At 35.9% G+C, this 25,008-nt stretch overlaps 1 protein-coding gene across 1 annotated transcript in view; it reads left to right on the top strand.

The window, feature by feature from the left end:
• LOC122812080 (gamma-aminobutyric acid type B receptor subunit 1-like) overlaps nucleotides 1–25,008 on the top strand; it is a 4,315,174-nt gene that overhangs the window by 4,104,375 nt on the left and 185,791 nt on the right. Inside the window, exons 21-22 of the mRNA XM_044084348.1 lie at nucleotides 11,817–11,910; nucleotides 22,552–22,679. Coding sequence (XP_043940283.1) covers nucleotides 11,817–11,910; nucleotides 22,552–22,679 — 222 coding nt within the window. The remainder of the gene's footprint in view (nucleotides 1–11,816; nucleotides 11,911–22,551; nucleotides 22,680–25,008) is intronic.

Genomic DNA, 25,008 nt, shown 5'->3' with positions numbered 1-25,008 from the left:
CAGAAGATGTTACGGATTGTAATATTGGACTCTTTTAGGCATTTCAGATACCGGTTCCAAGACTGGGGACTGGCTCTGAAAAGAAAAAAACTGTTGATTCTGATGGCAGTGGAGTCAAAGTCAAAGATTGTTTTGATTTCTTTGAGTCAGAAGTCTTAGAAGACTTTGAGTACTTGCTGGATCCATCTTGGTCGCTCAAAGCTTCTTGGAAGGACGGTTCCAACAAACCTCTGCCTATTAATTTTCTTTTCCTTTCCTGTAGGACCCTGGAGGAGAATGAATGGTATATAGAACAGCTATCCTGTAAGTGCAGGGCTCCTAGACAGTACACACAATTTACATGGCTATCTGTTGCAGACATCCTTTGGCCACACTTTGAGCACTTCTTGAAACCTGACTTAGGATGCTTCTCTTGTAATGTCAGAGAGAAAATTACTGTCACCACAAAAAAAATTCTAAACAGTAATTATCCACAAAAGCCTTAAATAAAATTAGGCCAAGTCACATACACTCAGTAATGCTAATGTAAATATTAAAGTAACAGGAAAGGGTAAATCACTGTCACCACAAACTGTCTAAAACATGCAATATGAGCAGACTATGCAAAGAGAGAGGATAGCTGCTATAAGACACAACACACTTGTCTAAAATATTCTAAAGAATAGCTATATCAACCAAATTACTGTTAACTACAAAAAGTTCAACAGTAATTATTAAATTCAAGCCTTTTCTAAAAAAGTGTAAGGCTAAACACACCACACAGGAAATAACTATAAACTATCTAACTATATAGTATAAAATGTGACAAAAGGTCACTGCTAAACACACTAGTAATTAGAAAAAGGTTTTTAAACTATTCCTAAAACATATATATATATATATATATATATATATATATATATATATATATATATATACACACACACAAAGAAAATATAAAAATCAGATTTAAGACGGATTGTTCAGACAATTACAATCAGGAGCAAAGTACATATGAAAAGATGTTTTGAAGAAGCTTCAGCAAGGTTAAGAGAATTGAGAACTTTAGTTGGAGATGAAGAGGTGAACAGGTGTAGCTATTAGGAAACAGGAAAAATGTGAAAGTTTAGGTGGAGCAAAGGAGGGTAGGAGTGATGGAAGTGGGAAAGAATTAGCCTGGAGTGTGACAAGAGCACAGCCAATGGCTGGAGTGTGGCAAAAGCACAGCCAATGACTGACAAGGTGATCCTTCAGGCGTAGTTTGAACTCATGGTCATCAGGATTCTTTGCTAAGGACTCAGGAAGAGTATTCCAGAGTTTGGCTATTCTGTGTGAATAGAGGGAATCATCATGAAAGTTGTGGGAGTAGGAAACCTTTAGCATCAGTTTATTAGAAGATCTGAGGGGTCTGAGATTAGTATTAGGCTGCATTAAGTTTGAAATACCAGGGCAGTTGCTAGGTTGTTGAACTATTTCGTGGGCTAAGGTAAGTTGACTGAGTGACAAAATGTTGAGAAGCTTTAGCCAGTTTAGCTGTGAGAGAGCTGAGCACTGGTGAGATCTGTGTGGATGGTTAGTGGCATTTTTGACAATTTTATTATAACACTATTCTAGGTTATTTAGGTCTGTCTTTTGCAGGTTTGTGAAAATGAGAGAACCGTACAGGAGGGTGGATAGCAGGTGTGACCATGCTGTAGCTAGTCTGGCATTTGGAGTTAGATATGGTTTGGCCCTGTATTGGGTGCCCAGTTTGATGTGAACTTTTTTGATTGTCAGAGCAATATGTTTAACAAATTTTAGGCTATCATCAATAGTAACACCTAAGAGTTTAGTCTGGTTAGTGGTTAATATCTCGGTTCAGTTTGAGGAGATGGTAGTGAGAGGGGGGGGGGGTAGAAAGGCACAGTGTTTTTTTTTTTTTTTTTTGAAAACTATTATCTTAGTTTTGTTGGGGTTTAGTACGAGTTGGCGATCAGACAGGCATTTTTCAATGTCCTGAAAAGATGTTTGCATTTTTCCTGAAGGTCGTGGGTAGAGGAGGCTGAGCAGATAAGTGTAGCATCATCAGCGTACTGTACTATGGAGGCTAGCTGGGTAGCAGAACTGAGGTTGTTGGTGAATATGATAAAAAGAAGAGGGCCAATTATAGAACCTTGTGGTACCTCCACAGAGATGGGGAGTAGAAGGGAAAGAAAGTTTTCCCATTTTGCAGCTTGTTGACGGTTGGAGAGATAGCTATGGAACCAAGTTAGGGATGATGAACTGAGGCTATAGGAAGACAGTTTTTTGAGTAGTAGCTGGTGGGATACAGTATCAAAGGCTTTGGACATATCAAGAAAGATGGCTGATACAAGGTGGCCTTCATTCATGAGATGATGAATGGTGTTAGTGAAAGTCAGTAGGGCAGTACTTGTACTATGTTTAGGCCTAAAGTCATATTGAGAACTGGAAAGTAGATTATTACTAAGGAAATAGTTAATGAGTTGGTTGTGGATGCATTTTTCTAAGATTTTTGCAAGGGGGGAAAAGGATGGCGATGGGTCTAAAGTTCGTTAGTTCTTTGGAAGGTCCGCCTTTGTGGAGGAGTATGATGCAAAATATTTTCCATAGAACTGGGATATATTGTTCTGTTATAGAGCTATTAATCAATGTAGATATGGGGTAGGCAATTAAAGGAGCGGCAATTTTTAGGAATTCATTTGGAAGTTTATCTGCAAAAGTACAGCAGAGTTTAAGTTTGTTTAGGAGAGTTTTTATGTAATTAGCTTGTATGGTTTTAAGTGAAGGAGTTGGGATTTTCTGGGGATGAAATGGGGAGTGTGAGTGACTGGGTTGGTTGGTTGGCCAGCAGGGAGGTGATGGTGTTTATGAAGTGGGAGTGGAATTGTGTTGCGATAGGGTCTGAATTGTTTGAGGTGACTGGGGGTGGAATTTGGATACAACTGGGGCTGAGTAGATAGTTGATGGATTGCCAGAATTTTTTGGGGGGGGGTTGTTTTAGTGTTTCTGTTGACAGGATTGGAAGTATGTCTGGTTGCTTTTTTTTATTTGTTTATTTTGCTAGGTTTCTTAGTTGCTAGTAAGTTAAAAGGTCAACTTTGGATATATGGAAAGCTGACCAGGTGTTATCTCTGTGCTTCAGTAATAGTTTGGTGTGATAGGTTAGCCAAGGAAGGGGTTTTGCTTTTATACGCACTTTCCTAGAGGGAGCAAGGTTATTTAGTATTTTTAGGAGAGTGTTGTTGAAGTACTGAACTGCTAAGTCTAACTGCAGGTGTTTAAGTGGTGTCCAGTCACATCAATGGAGTAGCTGGTTAAAAGTAGTGGGGAAGAAATTTTTCTTGCTAAAGATGTATTTATAAGAGATGTTGCCTTGGGTAAGCACGTGTCTTCTGTATAGGAAGATTGGAGAGTAGTTGCTGAGGGAGTCTGGTAGGCAATTGGCTAAGTAATTTAGGTTACGTTTGTTAGTTAAAATCCAGTCTAATGTTGACTGTTTCTTGGAGTGTTTGTCTGTACGAGTTGGACAGGTTATGGTTTGGGTGAAGTTAAAGAGATTTAAAACGTTTGTGGGGTTTTGGATGAGCAGGTGTGCCAATCCAAGTTAAAGCAAAATAGTTTCTTGGTTGAATTTGTTAGATGGCCATGAATGTAAATTTTCTATGATGGGAAGGTTATTGCCAGGAGGGAGATAGGTGGCTATGATAATTATTGTTTTGTTAGGGTTGATCTCCAGGCGAGTGGTTAGTATTTCAAAGTTGGGTAGGTTAGGAGGGGTACAGTTAAGATGTAAGATTTTGAGGTCATCTTTAAACATAACTGCAACATAACTTCTCCTTTCATATTTCTCATAACAATTTTAAAGCTACATTTTACTTGTCTGTCTGTAAATTACTAAACTCAAAAACACCCGTTTGATCTTTGCCCTGCAGCCATCATGCTATAACTACATTAACCGTTATTGTATGTTATTTTTCTATTCAGAAATTAGCCAATTTATGTTAATTTCTGTCTTATTTTTGTGTTTAAATGCTATGTTTATGTAAGAAATATTTAAACAAATTTAAAAATCATTTAAATAAGCTCATGTATAGATGTTTTTACCCTGAAATTATAACTGTACATCATGTGTAACTTAAATGTGGAGCTTTCCTCCCCGTGCCTCTGCTGAAAATGAGTTTTACCAAGTCAGACTTTTCCTAGTCAACAGTGACAAATAAGTTAATAATACATTATACATGCCTTTTGATAGAAGGAGACCACAAGTTTATCTTTTCTGCCATTAAAGTACATTTAATATTCTACCTCAACTCCATTTACACATTTCCATCACCCTTTCTGCACCTATTCCATTTGTTGTGGATGCCTCTGTGGATTTTGTTACAACAACCCATTTTGTTAGATCCTCTCTTCGTGCATCCACAGTCAGATCCCAGAAGAAGGTACTTTTCAGACAAGCAGAGTACAAATAAGTCTGTACAATATGCATCCTTCCCACTGTTGTTCCACTTTAGAATGACCTCCTCACATTTACCTGATACAATCTTGAGCAATGACATCATGACCTCCCTGTCTTCTCATGTCTAGTGAGAAATACTGCAGTTTCTAATCATTTCCTTACTGTCATGTGCACTTTTCTGTTTCGTCCTCTTTGGATTCCTTTCTGCGTCTTGTAGTTCCTTTCATTATACAGCCTACAGGACTGCACAAATTACTGAAGAGGCAGCTTGACAAGTGCATATAGAACTAATATACTCCATCATTCCGTTAGCTGTTGTCAGAGCCTTTTGATTCTTTTCCTTGTGGTGCAGTTAAGTTGGAACTAACAACCCCAAATCCTTTTTCCACTCTGTCATTAGCTTCACTCCCACAGTGGACAGTTCATACAAGAGTTGCTGTGAACCAGGTTTAGTACCTTGCATTTGATTGTTCTGAACCTCAACTGCACCTTTTTGTCCACTTGGTTAGCCTTTCTAAATTCTTTCTTAGACTCTTCCGCTTATATTCCATTACTGTCTGTACCCTTGTGTCAAAACAATTTGATCCTGTCCTCTGTTCTAGATATGTCTGATATAAACACAGTACTAGTACAAGGACCGACTCCTTTTATACTTGGTCACTTTCCTTATTCCTGATATAAGCCATCTCATAAAGTTCCTCTGTGTCCCCACATTCTGCCATGCTGCAGTCCAGTTCATTACCCTTGGTCCTACTTTAGCATTTCAGGTTTTTCTATCAGCTTGAAACTCGGTAAAACACAAGAAAAACAACAAACAAACTGAGAAATAAAAAGCCAAGTCCAGCATGTTAGTATCTTCCCAAACGAAAGGACAACTGATTAAATCCACTCAAACTGTAGAAACAGGTAGTAGGAATCTCCACATAAGCAGCAAAGGAAACCGTGATTTATTTAAAATATTTATTTTAAGTGCTTTTTGTCTGCTTAAATCTGCAAGACTTCATCAGAAACTTAAACTTGAACATTAAAACGTCCTTTTATAGGCACAGCTGATCGTTAATTGTTCAAACTGATACTCTTAAAGGCACAGTAAAAAACATACATAAAGTTGAAAAAGTGCTAAACACACATAAATACAAAACTTAACTAGATACTGCAGCAGCCTTGTAAATACTAAGTTGTCTACAAGAACTATAAATTATAAATTCTAATTATTAAATGCATTTATGCTGTAAGGACAACTATTAGTAATGCAGCTGTGAAAAAGTGTCAGCTATTTCATACTGTGACTTATAAAACCAGTTATACTTTAAACTAGGTACTTACAGTACAAATATTCAGTAATCCATTCATGTCGATAGGTGTTTACTATGCTAGCATAGACCCTTTATAGTTCTTGTAGACAACTTAGAATTTACAAGGCTGCTGCAGTATCTAGTTAAGTTTTGTATTTATGTGTGTTTAGCACTTTTTCAACTTTGTTTTGTATGTTTTTTTACTGTGCCTTTAAGAGTATCAGTTTGAACAATTAACGATCAGCTGTGCCTATAAAAGGAGGTTTTAATGTTCAAGTTTAAGTTTCTGATGAAGTCTTGCAGATTAAAGCAGACGAAAAGCGCTTAAAATAAATATTTTAAATAAATCACGGTTTCCTTTGCTGCTTATGTGGAGATTCCTACTACCTGTTTCTACAGTTTGAGTGGATTTAATCAGTTGTCCTTTCGTTTGGGAAGATACTAACACGCTGGACTTGGCTTTTTATTTCTCAGTTTTCTATCAGCTACTTGTGTAGAACCAAGTCAAAGGTATTGATGAAGTCCAGGTAGACTTGATCTATTGATTCGCCTTCTCAAATTCACCTGTAATGCAGTCATAAAACTAGATTAGGTTTGACCAACAGCTCCTTCTAGCAATGAGTTCATGTTAATTGCTGACCTGGCAACACCTGTTATCTAGAAAAGCAGGTCATCTTCTTCTCAGGATTTTCTCCAGTACCTTTCCTACCAGTATTGCTTAGCTGAATATTTCCTGTTCTTCTCCTCCTCCTCTCCTTTTTACAAGCATACCACCAGGACCAGCCTTTGGTCAACTGGTGCCCTAGGCAAAAGGACTCCACAGCACACCCCCAACACCACCTGGTGCCCCCATCCTGGTCTACCTACACCAATCAGATTAATGGAAAAGCACCCCTGGTAGAGCGGTGCCCTAGGCAGCCGCCTAGTTGACCTATGTCTAAGGCTGACTGATTCCAAACTTGCTTGTCTTCCATTCTTCAGGCACTTCCTCACTGTTCAGTAATTGTTTAAAGATTTTCATAAAAGTGTCTACCAGCATACTGACCAAATTCCTGAGGAATCTGGGAAGTAGCCCATATAGTCCCTGTGCTTCATCTTTCATAAAGGAAGTCAGTTGCAAATTTTTGTCCTTCCCCTGTATGTTTTTCTTTTTTTTTTTTTTTTCTTTAACTGAGCACATTTTTAACTATGCCATCAGTTACAAAATAGCTAATGACAGTCCCTGGAATGGAAGTGTGCCAATCGGTTGATGGCATTCTAAGCTATTACAACATTTAAGTGAAAATGTTTCTTTTAAAGCACTTTTATTGGAAGCAGAGAATCCCCTTTTTTGCCACTGTTGCATGTCCTCAGAGTAGGTATATTTAAGATTGGAGGGTGTAGAGGCAATAAACCCAAATGAGTTTTGCAGGGGGGTTAGCCCTCTGCAAAAAAGATTTATTGTGAGATTCACCAAAAGTGTTTTTAGCTAAAAATGGTCAGAGTTTTTTGTTTCAGGGAAAGCAGTGTTGATATATTGATATGAATTCGATGGAACAGTATCTTGAACATCACAGAAAACTAACCAAAGTCCTTGGAGCACTTTTTGTGGACAGCACAGCTCAGCCATCAATTAACCAAGCATCTCAAAATCTTTTGTGATTGAAACCCCAGGGATTTATCCCTGAAACCAAAGTCTCCTTAAATCAAATGTCCTTACAGATTGCCCCTATATACGCACTTCTACAAGGAGTGTTAAAGGTTCATAAATCAAACTGAAATAGGGTCACCCACTCTAAGGATCGTAACCTAACCTCTGACATGAACAAATCATGCTGGAGAGACAGATACATCTTTCAGAGACTACCCCTGCTCTGGAATGAACCACCATTCATGTAAAGCAGAACCCCTCACAAACCCTCTTCAAGCGCAACCTAGATCAATGGATGGGTAATTGCAATTTCACTCCTGGGGTGGTGCTCATGTCCCTCATGGATGGATGCAGTCAGTAAGTAGTAGTTGGTATTAATTGCCCTTGTATAGGCACATAGTTTTGTGGACTTAGCTCACCTAGCTATTAATAACTGGATAACTTGGGATAAATAGAGCTAAGCTTGTAAAGGCCCTTGGACCATTAGCCTAGTGACTTCTTATGAATTTATGACTCCATGCATCCCCCATGTGGTATTCATAACACCTTCTGCTACTTGTGTGCATAAGAACTCCAAAAATCACTCAAACACAAAGAAAATAAACTATTAGTTATTCTCTGCATTTTGTACAATTTTCAGTTCAGTAACTTTACAAATAAATAGTTCTGCTTTGTATTTAGAACTTGTGCTCTCCACAGGTATGCAACAAGTATGGGCATTCACTAATCACTAGTCAGATCCAGAGTAAGGTGTTTGGTTACAGTGCCAGCCCTCTTCTAATCTGTTCGGCTTTGTGTCTCTCACACACACACACACACACACACACACACACACACACACACACACACACAGACACATATACATATATATATATATATATATATATATATATATGTATACATACACACACACATACACACACACACACACACACAACATATATATATATATATATATATATATATATATATATATATATATATATATATATATATGGGTCTATATTAGAACATCGAAGTTTCACAACTTCGAATGCTCTAATATCGACCCCTATTCAGAGAACGCTGAAAATAGAGAAGTTGCAGAACACTGAATTTTTTCCTAGGGAAGGAATTTGGTTGGCCGTTCCTGCAGCTTTGCTGTGTTCAGCACTGTGGTGGAAAGTTACGGGCCAGGATCAGGTAAGTGTGCGATTGTGTGGACGTGAGGGTTAGGGCGGGTAGGTGAGTTAGGGTTAACGCATGGGTGAGGTGAGTGTGTAATAGTGATGGACCTTAGGGTTAGGGTTTGGGTTAAGGTAAGTGGATAGCTAGTGGTGTGTGTGTAAGTGTAGTGTAGGGTTAGATGTAGGATTTTAGGTGTATGTGTGTGGATTGCTGTTTGTTTGGTGTGTTTGTGTTGTGTGTATGTGTGTCGGAACAGCAAATTATTTCCCTGGGAAAAAATTCGCTGTTCTGCATGTTCGATATTGTCAGCGTTCACTGAATAGGGGTCAATATTAGAACATTCAACATTTTAATAAGTCAATGTTCTAATATAGACCTATATATATATATATATATATATATATATATATATATATATATATATACATATATATATATATATATATATAAATAAGTAAGCACAACCTTCTATCAAAACAAAAGTTATTCAATCCTATAGTGATCAAAACTTCAAAACTTAACTGTAGAAAATGAAAAAATCGATTGACAAAGCATTTAAAAAACATGTTTTTAGCAGGGGGCCAAGCCCCACTGCACCTCCTAATTATATATGCTAACTATGAGATCGCATTACAGTGGGGAAAGGGCATATTCTCCATCCCCACTGTACTGGCAAAGCTGGTAAATTCTGATATTTGATTAGCTTAATCTGCTCTAACAGAAGTCAATGAATTTCAGTTTTTACAAAAAGTTGTACTCTCAACATTTATCTGTCATCCAAAGAGAAACATATTTTTCTCGTCCAAAATGCCATATGAGACAAAATTACAAATGGTTTACCTTGGTAGCAATTCCTGCACTATCTAACCAGTAACTAACTTTCTGAACAGTTACTTTAATCTGAATCTATAGCAAATCATTAAGTCAGTTACCCTGACAACTGTCCTTAGGATAAATAGATTTAACCTTAATATGGGGCTTTACGAAGCACACTTTATCTTTTGTAGGTAATACTTGTAAGATCTCTCCCATGTTTACTACTTTAGTGACTTAATTGCAGATATACATTTACTGACACATCATTAACTTCTTCCTGTTTGCCTATGCTGTCATAACATGTATTCACCTCTCTCATTTAGTTACACAGTTATTTATTTATTTATTTAACATTTGTTAACCGGGAAAGTCTGACTTGGAACAAAGCCAATTGCCAGCGGAGGCCTGGGGAGAAATGCTCCAGATACATATGTTTGTAATGTGAGAGGAAACCAGAGCACCCAGCGGTAATGCACACGAACACAGGGAGGACATGCAGATGCCACACAGAAGGCATCCCAGCCGAGAATCGAACCAAAGACCCTCTTGTTGTGAGGCAACAACGCTACCACTGCTCCATTCTCTATATGTGTGTGTGTGTGTGTGTGTGTGTGTGTGTGTGTGTGTGTGTGTGTGTATGTGTGTGTGTGTGTGTGTATGTATGTATATACATTTATATATGTAAATCACATCACAAGTAATATGATAAAAGGTTTCTTATACTATGAGCAAATTACTTGGTCTGCAGTTTCACAGCTCTGTGTTTCAGCAGTTGCAGCAGTTTTAGTTCAGTGGAATTGTCTCATCTAGTCAGAGTGCAACCCAATATCTTTCACTGATTTGTTAAAATGATAGTCAGTATTGTTTACTGTAGTTCAGTGATAGTTTTACAATTCTCCTTTGAACCTTATGAAATCCTGTTATTTTACATGCACCACATTAAATATTTTGACATTTTTGATGTGGTGCCAGAAGCTAAGAAGTGTAGGTGTGTGCATGTGTCTGTCTGCATCTCTGCTGTGGGAAAATAAAATATATAAAATGCCAGCTTGCCTTATCTTTGCAGGTATTCCTTTAAGAAGACATGAATAGATGTGTACTTGTTTACTCATCCCATATTGGGATTTTAAATTTTACATTTATACTTTGTTTCAGATCTTGTTTTTAACTGAGTATATTAGGAAGCTTGAGTATAATGATACAAACTGGGCATGTTGTCATTTGTATACATGTATCTCTCTTGTGTGCACCCCATTTTGATTTGAAATGCACTGGACACCTCTATGATCAAGAATTTAGAACTTTCAGAGATTCTGCAGTACAGAGCTAACACAACAGTAATGCTCTTCTACAAGGCCTGCTGTTGCAGTTATTAATGGGTTCAGTGAATCATTTGTCACACCCGTATTTTATGAAAATGCATACAGTGGAACACAGTTCTAACAGAATTTTGTAATTTTCAAACCCCATTTACTTACACAGACTAGCAGTGTTGAGAAGTATGTTTCATCTGATGCTAGGAATGGAGTGTCCAGTCTGTAAGATAACATGATCTCGTAATAGTTGCAGTTCCAGTAACAGTAACTAATTAAAGCTATTTTCCTGTTAAATAAAAACATACCTATCAGCTATCCAGATTGTTGCTCATCAGTCTTGATTTTCACATTTGCCATGCCCTCCTAAAATGTTTCATTTTCTTTTGTAAATAAATTAGGATTAAACAAAATTATCTTTGCCAGATTTCAGAGTTTCACATGTCTTTTTGCTCATAAAGTGAAAGCTGATCCAAAACCCAATGTTTTATTTCAGATCTCATAGGAAAACAAAACCAAACTTTAGTTCACATTGGGAACTAAAAGGAGACTGAGACTGCTGATTTACAGGATATTCCAAGTAAATTGACACTGTGGGTGGAATAAACATGACAGTTAAAGTGGGTGTTGCTTTCATCAGTTTAAACACAGACCCAAATTTTCAACACTGGGATTGCCCCTTTAATTCTTAAGAGAATGGAAAAAACCTAGCTGCCATGGTTAGGAAAACAGTAGTGTAACCATCAGACATACCGTTCAACTGTCCAGATTTTTGCAGATTTTTCTTCATATATTTAGTTATGCTTCTCATAAAACTTTTGGTTTTCTCGCAAATCATTGAGGATTTAAATCAGAAAATAATGACAGACATTTGACTTTCATATTTCATATGCTTTAGAAAATTATTGCTACTGGAAAGCCTGCTAATTTATCAACTTTTGAAGTTTGTAATAGCAATATTTAAAAATCATCCCTATTTCTGAGCCTGTTTTTCCTATTAATTATGTATTTGTCCAGATTTCTTGCACTAAGAGGTTGAGAGGTATACCATCAGAGTAGGTGGAATAGTAAGAATTTCATGGCATATTAGTACATATGCTGATGATTGGAGTACATACTTAAGAGATGTCTCATACCTTTTTATATGTTTTTTGCAGGAGTTCACCAAAGAGGCTCCAAAGGAGGACATTGATGTGCTTATCTTACCACAACTGGAACATTGTAGCTCCAACAAGATGAACACCTGGTTGGGTAAACTGATGTTCTTTTGTAGATGGAATGAGATGTAGCAATTGTAGAGGAAAAGGAGTCTTAAACAACACTTATTATATGCAGCGAAAATGACAACAAAATTACTGCATTGTGCTGGAAAGCTGTATACATTGTGAATCTTACTCTGCTTACCTCTGCATATACACATGCCTCAAAAATATTTTTAACTAGTCAAATAATTAAAGTTTTGGTATGAAACAGGTTAAACAAAGAATTTAGATATTATATAACACTTCAGTTAGTACAACCTCAATTTACAATTTTAAATGTTTCATATATAAAGAAGCCACAAAACATAATTGTTAGAATCATGTATTGTTTTGTCTGCAATTCATTTGATTTTATTTTACTTTTAAAAGTGTAGTAGAAATTAAAAGGTTTTAAAGAATTGTAGTAAAAATAAACTGGGAACTACAATTATTCTAAACCATGGATTTCCTTCATAACAATGTGATTAAATTCTAAATATATCCTTCAGAACAGATTTTAGACCAAAGCCCAGTCTGCCTGATAGAAGATCCCACAGCACTTACTGAAGTAGGAGTCCTTTATTTATACCAAGAATATTATTTTCAAATATGCATATTTACAAATATACAGTTTTCCATTTATTTCCTTTACTATTATACAATCATAATTATCTTAGTATGCCAAGTTTTCATCCTTACAGGACGCCCACTCCATCTTTTAGAACCACCATCTGATTTTACTCAATATTGTTGCAAAATCCTTTTTCCATTAAACATAATTTCATTTATCTTTCCATTCCATATTATCCATACAGCATAAACAGCTTTTTAACTATCCTTTTAACATATGCTTTATTTCTGTCTTTATAATACCCATATTTAATCATATTCATATTTATCTTATCGACTTATTTTATGTCTTCAAAGACATTTTCTTTACATAATTTTTCCCTTAATTTCACTGCTCTTTTACATTTAAAAAAACATGATCTGTATTTTCCTGTTCCCCACAATGTGAACATATTATTGTATATGGTATATTTCCTTTTACTGGTAATTTATTTGTTACTAGTCACCACAAAAAATTTTGATATTATTCTTATTTTATAGCTTAATATAATAATATTGTATCATTATATTTTATACCACACTTTTCTCTCCTTTTCTATTTCATCAATTTTTATTTTGCCCATTATAATTTTCTTGACAACATTTTGTCTATTCATTTAAACCAGTCGTGCACAATGTCTGGCCAGCGACATCATGCCATCTGGTACCCAGAGACTAACCAAAAATTTTTAAATTAAGTGAAGAAATGCTATGCCTTACTCCAGTAAGGCAAACTTTTCAGCATGTGCTTACTTATCTAATTGACTGCAGTTGTGCACACCACTAATTTTAGCCATGGAAGTAACTATTCTTTGCTGTTTATGACTTGTAGTCTGTAAACAGTAGTAACTTTCTGCAAGAGTTTGTAATAAGTCATAACTGCAAGTTAGACTAAAGTTAAATGCCAAGTTGATGTAGAAAATAGGCAATTTCATGACTACTGTCTTAAGTAAAAATGCCAGTCACCTGTACCTATTGTTATCTCGTAATGACTTAATATGTTTTGAGGTGGCCCACAGATGCATTAAGAATTTGTGTAGTGGCCCTCTCCTTAAAAAGGTTTTGCACCACTGATTTATACATTCTTTTTCTCTTTTGCTCCTTTTTATCTCCTAGAATTGAGCATACTTATATTTAAACATTTTTACAACTTCTTCTTCTTCTTCTTTCGGCTGCTCCCGTTAGGGGTCACCAGAGCAGATCAACTGTTTCCATTTCTTCCTGTCCTCTGCATCTTGCTCTGTCACACCCAACCACCTGCATGTCCTCTCTCACCACATCCATAAACCTTATCTTAGGCCTCCCTCTTTTCCTGTTACCTGGCAGCTTCATCCTTAGCATCTTTTTCCCAATATACTCTGCATCCCTCCCCAGCACATGTCCAAACAAACGTAATCTTGCCTCTCTGGCTTTGTCTCCAAACCTTCCAACCTGGGCTAACACTCTAATATACTTATTCCTAATCCTGTCCATCCTCATCACACCCAGTGCAAATCTTAACATCTTCAACTCTGCCACGTCAATCTCTGACTCTTGCCTTTTTGTCAGTGCCACTGTCTCCAACCCATATAACATAGCTGGTCTCATTACCCTCTTGTAGACCTTCACTCTTACTGGTACTAATCTGTCATATTTCTCATTTATCCACTTTAGCATTTATTACAAGTTTAGAGTAGCAGAATATATCACTGGATTTATTAAACCTAAACTTCCTTCGTCTTTATTTAAATACAAAACACCTGTTTTTTTCTGTATTCAGTTTGGAGCCCCATATAAATGAAAGAAATTATCTGTAATAATTATTTTTCAAACATTGTTGACAACATGAACACACTTGCTAGATATGTTATTTTCCCATTAATACTTAATTTACCAAATAAATCTTTTTCTAAATGACAACCTATATGGTTTTCAAAAAATATTTTAGTTACTGTATTATTTTTCCTATTGAATTCTACATGCATTTTTATTCCCATGTTGTATACCTACCACAGAAACTTCATTAATTGTGAAATATATTCCCTCTGTCTTAACCACATCACCAAGTCCTTTACATTTTTATTTGTTTAAAGTCATACTTATTGCTTTTAAAGATTTATTTAATTAAAATATTGCTTGTTTTATCAAAGTATTATTTTTTGCAATCACTTTAATATCATCCACATAACATAACCAAAATTGGAATTCTTAATCCTTCAGGCATTGTATATTTCCTACAACATCTTTCATTTTAAAATTTACCTCACATACTATCACATGTATAACTAAAGCAAAAAATATACAACTCATTGGACATCCCTGTTTTACACTCCTCCTCATGTGTATTTATTTCCTTTGCCAACCATTTACTAGAAATTTTAATTTATTATAGTTATAAGTGGACATGGGCGGCCAGGGTGGTACAGCGGTTAGTGTTACTGCCTCACAGCAAGAGGTTGTCCAGTTCAATCCTCGGCTGGGGTGTCTTCTGTGCAGAGTCTGCATGTCCTCCCTGAGGTTGTGTGGGTTTCCTCCGGGTGCTCCAGTTTCTTCCCACATCCCAGTGACATGCTGTAGGTGGATTGGACACTCTAAATTGGCCCTAGGCATGAGTGCATGAATGTGTGTGCCTTCTGTGGAAGGTTGGTTGCTGGGCTGGCAACTTAACACCGTAAAACTTCACTGCCAATCATGAGCAGACAGGGTGATCCGCTGTGGTGCCCCTAACTGGGAAAAGCTGAAAGAAGAAAAAGATAGTTATAAGTGGACATACTTAATTTCCTAATTTTCTCACTTATATTGTATTCCTTCATTATCACTCATAAAATGGCATGTCCTACTGTAGCAAATGCTGTATTAAGATCTGCAATCATAACTTTCACTTTTTCCACTTCTATTTATATCATCCATGATCTCTCTCACAATCCTTAATAGTTCTTGACATTTGTTGCACTTTTTGCTATATATACTGTCTTATAACACTTTCATCTTAGTTTCAATTCCCTTCTGTATTAATTTCATACAAATCTGATAATCAGTATTATTCAGTATTTTTAGTCTCCCATTTTTTAATTGTCTTTTATCTTCGTTCTTTCATATATGTTTAAGTATTATGATACATAATTCTTTAAACATGAAACCTTCATTTAGACATTCATTAAAAATCTTTCAAAAATATTCTTTTTGCTATTTCATTCATTTTTTTTACATTTTATATGCTTATCAATCTGATCTTGCAGCTGAAGCTACATTCACTTGTCCTAATACTTTATCTAACTCATGTAAAGAGAACTACTTTTCAAATTCTTTGTTTTCTTGCTCAATTTCTTTTTATCTCCATTTTTTCTTTAAACATTTCTTATACATACACTAATACAATATTCATAATGTGTTCCTGACTTCTTTCTACTTTTCCTTTTCTATTTTTATTGCTTTCATTACAGTACTATCTTCCTTCACTAAAATAATAGCTTCTTATTTTTTCTTGATTTTATCTATATAATTATTTTCTTTATCAAAATACTCTCTATCATTTTTTTTTTCTAAATCTTCTAGTGCATCTTTATATATTCTTCTATACTTTTCTTTGGGCCTGTATCACATTGTCGAAGTTTAACAGCTTTGAACGCTATATGATCGAACCCATATGTTCAAAGTTGTAAAACTTTGAAAACTTAAAAAAATAATAATAAATGTACCTGATGGTTTTAAACAGGGGGGCAAGCCCACTTGCACCCTCCACACCCACTGCTCTTTAAATATACCAACTCCAAGATCACACTACAGTGTAGTAAAGGCAAATCTTCCCTTTCCACACTGTACTTCATTGTAGTGCATTCTCAGAGTTGGTATATTTAAAGAGCGGGGGCTGTGGGGGGGTGCAGCCCCCCATGTGGAGGGTGCAGGGGGGCTAGCCCTCCCTGCTTACAACTGCTGGGTAATTTATTTATTTTTTTATTTTATCTTTTTAAGTTTTTGAAGTTTTACAACTTCGAACATATGGGTTTGACCATATAGCATTTGAAGTTGTAAAACTTTGACAACGTGATATAGACCCCTTTTCTTTACCTATTTTTCTTAAATCATTCTGCCACTGTAAGCAACATTTTTTAGATGTTTTCCTTAAAAGTAATCAGCCATTTGGATATTTTTTATAACATGCTGTCATAATAATATGATCTCTCCATAACTGCACTACTAATTTATTTACTTCTTCACCCCATGTTTTCTCAATTAACCCTTTTATACTTTTTTTTCTATTTTATATACTCCTTGTTTTCCTTTACCTTTAGCCATGTTGCTTGGTGATCAGAAAAACCTGTTACAGTTGGCTCTTTTTCTCCAATAGTTAATCTTTCTTATAATAATATATAATCTATTTCAGTTCTATAAATAAACCTTCTATAAGACCATGAATTTTATCCCAAAGATTTAGCGTACCATAGCTCATAGTTTATAGCATTTACTTATATCTTTTCCTTTATTTTTTATTTTCTCTAAAATAACAGACACAAATCTCCTGTCACTGTAATATTCATATTTATCAGTATATAATCTAAAGTTTACTGAAATAAATTATCCCTTTGTTTACAGGTAAATGCAATAATTCTATATACTTATTCTTTCATTCTTAAGACCATAATAATTAATCTTCCCTTTCTTACTAATGTTATATCTAATATTTTACTGAATTTCTGCAAAACACCACTGTTCCAGAACATTGATCATTTCCCCAATTTCCATATTATGTCCCCCTTAATTTTTCTGTTTGTAATCTGTACTCACTTGTTAAAAATCTTAAATCTTCTAATACGATTGCATATATCACACTTATTACACTACTCCAAAGCCCTTATCCTTTTCACTATATTCTTAATACTGTTCACATTTCCATTTCCAGAAAGCAATATCACTCTAAAATTACTTTCCCTTTTCCTTAAGTTTCTAGAAATTATACTTTCTTTTTTAAATGTAACTTTATTTCTGTCTCTTTCCTTTCTTTTTTCTTTCATACTTATCCCTTTTAAATTTTCTTATCTTTTACCATTTTGCCAACATATTTTCTTTCCTTTTACTAGTTTTCAATTTATATCTTCCTCATTACTTATTTCAGAACCTTCCTCTAGTTCCTCCTTTCTACATTTTTATTTCTCTTCTTTATCTAATTGTTCTTCTACTTCCACTACCTTTGCCACTTCCTCTCCCTGTTCATTTTCTTCTATTACTTTATTATTAGTTTCAATTTTACTGTCCATCCATAAATGCCCTATTGTTTTGCACTTATAGCATTTCAGTTCACACTTTCTTGTATCATGACCCAGTTCCCCACAGATATATAACTTCTTATTATCACAGTTATTTATCAGAGGATCTCTTTTCCACAATAAAAAAAACATGTTTTGGTTTGCCCCCAATATTTACCACACCTTCATTTTCTTAAAAATTTATCATAATTGGAATACATATAACTTTATCCTTTTCTATCTTTAACACAATATTATAATCCCACCAATCAGTCCATAACCCCCTTCTGCTCCTTCTGTCATAAGCCTTTACAACATCCAGCACCTTTTTGCATAATTGTTTTTAAATTTCCTTTCAAAGTCTCTCTTTCAGCTTCCATTCAAAACTGCATATGTATTTTCTTTTTTGTCTCCCTGTTAAATGTTTTTATTACATATAGGTTTCAAAGATTACAGCTCTTCTTTTCATATTGTCCAAGTAAATGTTCCCTTGCATATACAGTCTGAAATATAATATCACAAAATGTCTCTTTGTTTATAAGAATAAATGTTATCTATTGAGCTTTTACATCCAAAGAAACCATTAACTTGTCGCAAACATCATACCTATCAAGTTCTTAATCTTCTTTATTTTGACTCCTCACCACATACTTCTCCTTTATATTATCTTCTTCCTTTTTCTATTCTATTACTTCCCTTGATCCATCTTTCACTTTTTCTGCATAAAATCGCTTTTCCATTTCACTTTCACCATTCAGGATAAACTCCACTTCCTCCTTTTGAAATTTATCCATAATGCCACCCAAGAAACATTTCCTCCATTCTCAGGTTCACTCTGCAACAACAACTCCTTCAATAAATCATCCTGCAAACCTCCTGACTGGAGGATTGTAATAAAAATTTCACTTGCCAATTCCTCTTTTTTCAGCTTCAGCAAGTTAATTTTGCTGTAAAACAACTTCTGAATCATTCACAATCTCAATTACAGTTCTCCACAGCATTGGTGTTTACCTGTTTGCCTTCTGCCATATTTTCCTGATTGCACACTGTCCACCAAGCTGCCACTGCCCTAGAATGGGACGTGCATATTCCAAAATTAGTAGGGGAAGTTTCCCAATGCCCTGCCCAAATTTCCCTTAGTTAGTATGAATTCTACCTCAGGTCTCCCCTGAAAAGAAGCTTTTAGTCTAGTAATGTTAACTCACTCAATAAAATGTAAATTTAAATAATAAAAAACAAGAAATTTGCAGTAACTATTTAAAATCTCGGGGCTCATAATGCAAAGTCTTGAAATGTGGTTACTGAATGACACATATTAAAACTGATATTGCCATTTCAAAGAACATTTCCTTTTCTTCAAAGTATGATAATCTCAGAGGTGGTATGTACAAGTTTGGAGCGTGTGGGGAGCTTGTACCTCATTTGAGAGGTACAGGAATGTGTGCTCACAAGCAAAAAACAAGTTTAATAAATAGCAGCATTTTCTAATATTCACTCTTCTCTTGTATTTTCAGTCTTTTTTCTGGTGTTCCTGGACTTAACATTGCCAGTCATCACATTTCAATGGAGAGTTAAAATTCATTAATTTTAGAAGTTGATGTAATTAGTAGAAGTTATATAATAACTTCACCCTAGCTCTATCAAGATGGGCATTACAAGTATTTTACCTTTTCATCAAACTCTCCATATCTTCATAACTGCAGAGAGAGGCAACTTAATTGTTACTTTCTCCAATATCATGTAGCAAATAGAAAAAATATATGTATTATTATAAGATTTGCATGCAGTTTCCATTGGGACCAAAGATGCTGTGTTATCTAGCAGTGGTATTCATAAATAAAGGAGGTGGTAGTGTAGGGCTGTTAAAACGAAAGAAGCACATAACAGAGCCTAAAAAAAAATCACAAAATCCCCAAACTGCAGAGAATGCTACCACATGCCACTGCATTCCTGGGTGATTTCTGGTATCCATATTTAAATGAAGATATGCCCATTGTACTAAAGTGCCTAACTAAGGAAATATGGAATATAATCAGAAATGCACTAAAAAAATATTTACAACATCCCTTTAGTACAAGTGTGTTCAACAGACCATGACTTAGCATCAACATCATTGGTAAAAACTGAATTACGCTGTCATGATTATAGAGCTGCACATGCATTGTTGCACCTTGCTAGGTCAACATATTGTACTTAGTGCTTCCACTATGAGTGGACAAAAGTGAACACACTAAGGATCCCTGCATTGCATTCACCCAAAACATCTCGCTGAAACATTCTAAAGTGTTTTGCAAGGGGACAAGCTCCCTACACCTACTGAATGTATATATACCAACTCTGAGGTCATGTTTACTCAGAAATAGAGGAAATTTCCCCAAAAGGGAATCACCTCTTGAACAATTCAATGACAGTGATTTCCTATGGAGGAACTCTGATCATTGGTGAGTTGAAGCTCATGCAGTTAAAGCTCGAGAGTTCAAGATTCATTTGCACAGTAGGATAACCGTGCATAGTGTCTTAGTGTATCAAACACATGGTGTGTTAACCTACATAATCAAATAAATGGAGCTGCAGCCAATGGGAGCATCCACTGCTGTAGACCCTTTGTTAAAATAATATATTTAGGTAAATTGCTTCAGTGTAATGGCAAAGTCGTCTGAACCATTTATGAGATGGCTGCAAAAAATATTAAGGTGCCACCATCTACAACCTTGTCTCATTCACCCTACTGCTAATCCAGACACATCAGTCCTTTACCTAAGCCAGTGCTGAGCAGCCTGAGCCCATAGCAATGACATGGGCAGTGTAGAAAAGAGATTAAAGGTGCACTCTGTCACCACTATGTATTTGTACATGAAGAAGACCTAGTTAATATCCATACCATATACAGCCAGTGCTGGGCACAGTGCCTGTTTGCTCCTGTGAGCTATATTTATAAATACATCAGCAGATCTTTTTTCACAGTATCTTACACATTCCTTTCCATCCTTTACTCAAACCAGTCTTGAAGGAGTTAATAATACATGCATAACAATCATTAGTATGAATGCCTCTCTGTTGAACACCTACATATCAAATGATACCTTGCAATGTGTTACCATTGCATTTATTGGGCTATTAATGCAAACAATGATTCTCCACTTTTCCAGGGAAAAATGTCAGTAAATCTTATGATATTTTCATGGAATTTGACATTTTCCATCAGACCACTCATTAAACAAAACTGATATTTCATCCTATATTTATTTTGTATAATACGGTCAATTTCTTTATTGAGTATTCCTTACATATAATCTGTTTTCATTTTGCATTTATATAGATACAATAAAAATAATAATGGAATAATAGTAATCACCAGAATTTACACTTAAAATAATGGAAACATCTTATATCTCTTCTCAAGAGAAATTAACCTCTTTGTAAAGAATATTAGTAACTCACATTGTTGCTTGGCAAACTTCTTAACTCTTGCTGGGTATTACCATTTGCAGAACTACAAGTGAAGCAGGTACTGAGTGAGCCTTTTCTTTAAAACAAAGGATTCACAGTAAGAACACTTGTCAAGACTTATTCACAAACACTTCAAAGGTAATTTTCTGCATGTAGTAATTTAGACCCCTTCTGTGTTCATAGGTAAGTGCTAAGCTAACTACCCTTGTGAAATATTTTAAGCCTAGCCACTTTCCTTTTTGGCGCTTGAATTAACCTATAACATTTGTTGTTGGATTGTCCTTATCCATACCATAGCCGATAATTATATATTACCCTAGTGAGAATAGCTGTGATCAATACCATAAGTAATTTGAGGAGATCTGTGTGAGGAATAAAGCATTTAGGAGCTGCCTCTGTCTAGTAGAGGGGACAGTCCTGGGCCATATTTTCTATTACCCTTTCATATATCCAAGTTGCACTTGAATATGGACAGGGATGAGCTTTGTTTAACATGGATGGGGAGTCTATACCAGAGCAGTGGTATCCCCTGAGAGATACACCTGTCCCTCCAAATTTTTCTGTTGATGTTGCAGAAGAGGTTTAGTTCTGTAGAAAAAGTACACATCAGTGGAAATTAAGGTCACTGTCCACATAAGTTCCCAAATCCTGAACAACTAGGTTAACTCTTAGGAGCCCATTGAGGTGGCTTCCTGGTAAATTGCTTTGACTATGATGTGCAGGGTCCTGGCTTCAATACCTGCAAGGGCTGTTCTGGGGCACAGGAAAATAACTCTCTTGGGTGGCATAAGCCAGGGAACCTTGTTGGCTAGACTTACTTAAGCCCTTGGGCTGATAGCCTAGTACCTACCTATGACCCCACCTATGAACCTATTTTTGACGTTTAGCTTCAGACCATGATTTTGGCACTGGTTATTTATTTGGATCAAATTCTTTCTATCCTGTATGTTTCTTTCACTTGCTCTTAATGCTGGACCTTCTTCCATGACACCAGAGTCTGTCACTGCAAGGGGAACTGCAGTTTCAAAAAAAGAAAACTAAGCAAGAACAAGTTTTTCATTTTGCTAGATTAATAATAAATAATGGCTAAGGAAAATGTAGTTCTTAAATGCAGTATAACCTGAACTGTTTCCAAATGTATGTATTTTGTTCACATTGTACAGGAGACATCAGCAGTTATTTCAGACAGGAGTGTCATGCAGCATTGTCAGTAAATCATACAAAACAGATATTCTTTTCAGTTAAAGAATGTATTATAAAGTGTGACAATGTGTAACAAAGACAATGCAGGAAGTGCAGACAGTCAATGAACAAACACCTTTCAGCTGTGATGAGTCTTGTTTTAAATGCACCCATTCCTTATTTTTCAGGTACAGTTTTCGGTTACAAAGGGCTCTTGCTTCTTCTTGGTATCTTTCTTGCTTATGAGACAAAAAGTGTTTCCACAGAGAAAATTAATGACCACCATGCTGTGGGAATGGCTATCTACAATGTAGCAGTAAGTAGTATTGGTTGTGTAGCCTTTATTTCAAATGTGTTAATGAAATTGTTTGCAGAACCAAACCAACAGGAGTAGTAAATGGCTTTATGTACAATTAATAAGTACCATGCCAAAATAGTATTATGTAAGAAATTGAGAAAATGTAGTCTTGTTAATGGAGCTTTTTCTATTTGCCTCTTTTGAGAACTACGTCATGCCTTTTGGTGCTGTATTAACTGCTGAAATAAGTCCTTTCCTTCTTTGTCCTTAATGCTATATTCTCTTTCCTTATAAATCCTCTTTTGTCCCTTGTCATTTCTCTTTCTTTTTCCCTGCTTTCCTTTCAGTCTTTCACTTTATTTACCTATTTAATGTTATGTTTTGGTCACATGACATATATGTAACAACCAATGTCATATTCTGTTTCGCTTATGGTTTCCTTTTTAAAGCTGAATTACATAAGCTCTGAAAGTAGCTGTTGGAGATTAAAGATGAACTAAAAGCATCAATAGAAGTATTGCTGTGTTAGAAAACGTAACATAACAGTAGATGTTTGAATGATCACTGCTGCAGGAGCCTAAGATGTAGAGGTTTTGTCTTGCCAAGGACATAACAGCCAGCCAGTTTACAAAGCTTCAGGGTACCCTCAGTGCACTCAAACCATTGGTCAGCCAAGCCAACCAGAGCTTTCCTGCCTACAGAGATTGAGGCTAAAGTCCAGAGAAGAACAATCCTAGGAAAATAATAATAAATATCCACACCATGAAACAAAAACAGAAAGAACAAGTTGGATAGAGGAAGGGAGCAGCTACAGCAGCAATGATCATACCAACATCTACTGTTATAGTAAGTTTACTTACACAGCTGAACTGTGTTCTTCATATTGATCACTGCTGCAGTAGCCTAAGCTATATGGGTAGATCACCATAGCTTGCACAGACTCGGATGAGGAAGAGTGATGCTGTAGATACCCCTGGAGAATGGTCCAAGAAAAGCCTTTCCTAGACTTGAAGAAAGGATTTAGCTTACAGTGCTTTTCACAAAGGACCAAGTTGCTGCTTCTAGAATACTTCTAGGGTCCCACCTTTACAAAAAGCCACAAAAAGAGTCAAGACCCTGGTAAAATGAGCTTTGACCATTCCTGGAATTGTTGTGTTGTTGTAGGAGTAACAAAAAGTAATGGCATAAGACAACCTTTTAGAAATAGCCTGTATTGACACTGGTTGTCCTTTCTTCTTTCCTTCACAAAAAATTAACAACTGTTCAGAAATTCTGAAAGATTTTTTCTGTCAAGGTAGAGTCTGAGTTGTCTGTGGTCATGCAAAACATGAAATAATGTTTTCCTTCATTTTTAGGTTGTAGAAAAGAGGTAGGGAGATGGAAAGCTTGGCGTAAAGTTAACTGAGATACAACTTTTGGCATAAAAAAAGGATTGGTTTTCAAAGAAACCCTATGTTTGTGAAAATTGAGATAAGGGTGACCCATTATTAGAGCATGCATCTCAGATTCTCTACTTGCAGTTGTCAGAGCAATGGGTAAGACTGTTTGCCATGTCATAAACCTCAAGTTAGCTTAATGAGCTTTTTCAAATATAACAAGACTTAGTTTTTCTAACACAAAGCTAAGATCTCAAAGAGGAGTCACCTCTTGTATAGGAGACTTTTTGTGCAACACCAAAAAAAAACATTTTCACGTGAGACTGCATTGAAAGTGGATGATCCATGGGCAGACATGCAGAAATGGCTGTCAAATAACCTTGATCAAGGCGCATGACAGGTCGTTGGAAAATAACTTATATAAATAATATAAACCCAGAGACACCTGAGCCGTGAATGGGTGCTGTTTCATTTTGTGGGCACCAACTAGATAACCTTCTAGCAGCAGGCTTTCTTGTCTCCATTATTACCTGCTGTACATCCTCAGAAAAAAGGTGTCTAAAAAGTATTAAGATCCTGTCATCCAAGCAGTTGCAGCTGTTTGTGGATGAGATGTATCAAATACCCCTGGTCTTGTATGAGTAAATCCATTCTGTGAGGAATCTTCAGAAGTACCCTGAATATTAGTAGAAAGGGTGGAAAAGAATGCATGTTCATTTTGGTCATTAGCCTAGTACACATCTATAAACCTATACTTATCAAGGGTACCAGAACTTGTCAGAGATTTCGGATGCATGGCTAGGCTTAAAAAGGTCCTTGTGTTTGTTAGCCTAGTGCACACCTATGAATCTATACAGGAACATTCTTGTCCACAAAAAATAAAAAGCACTGGTTTTCTGCACCTTCTTACATGGAGTCGTGGAGCAGAACTTTGCTGATTGATTGTTTAGAGAGGAGGCAAAAATATCTAT

This window comes from Protopterus annectens, chromosome 9.part0, assembly GCF_019279795.1.
Source record: "Protopterus annectens isolate FY-2018-M chromosome 9.part0, PAN1.0, whole genome shotgun sequence".
Taxonomy (NCBI): domain Eukaryota; kingdom Metazoa; phylum Chordata; order Ceratodontiformes; family Protopteridae; genus Protopterus; species Protopterus annectens.
This window is presented reverse-complemented; position numbering and strand designations above follow the sequence as displayed.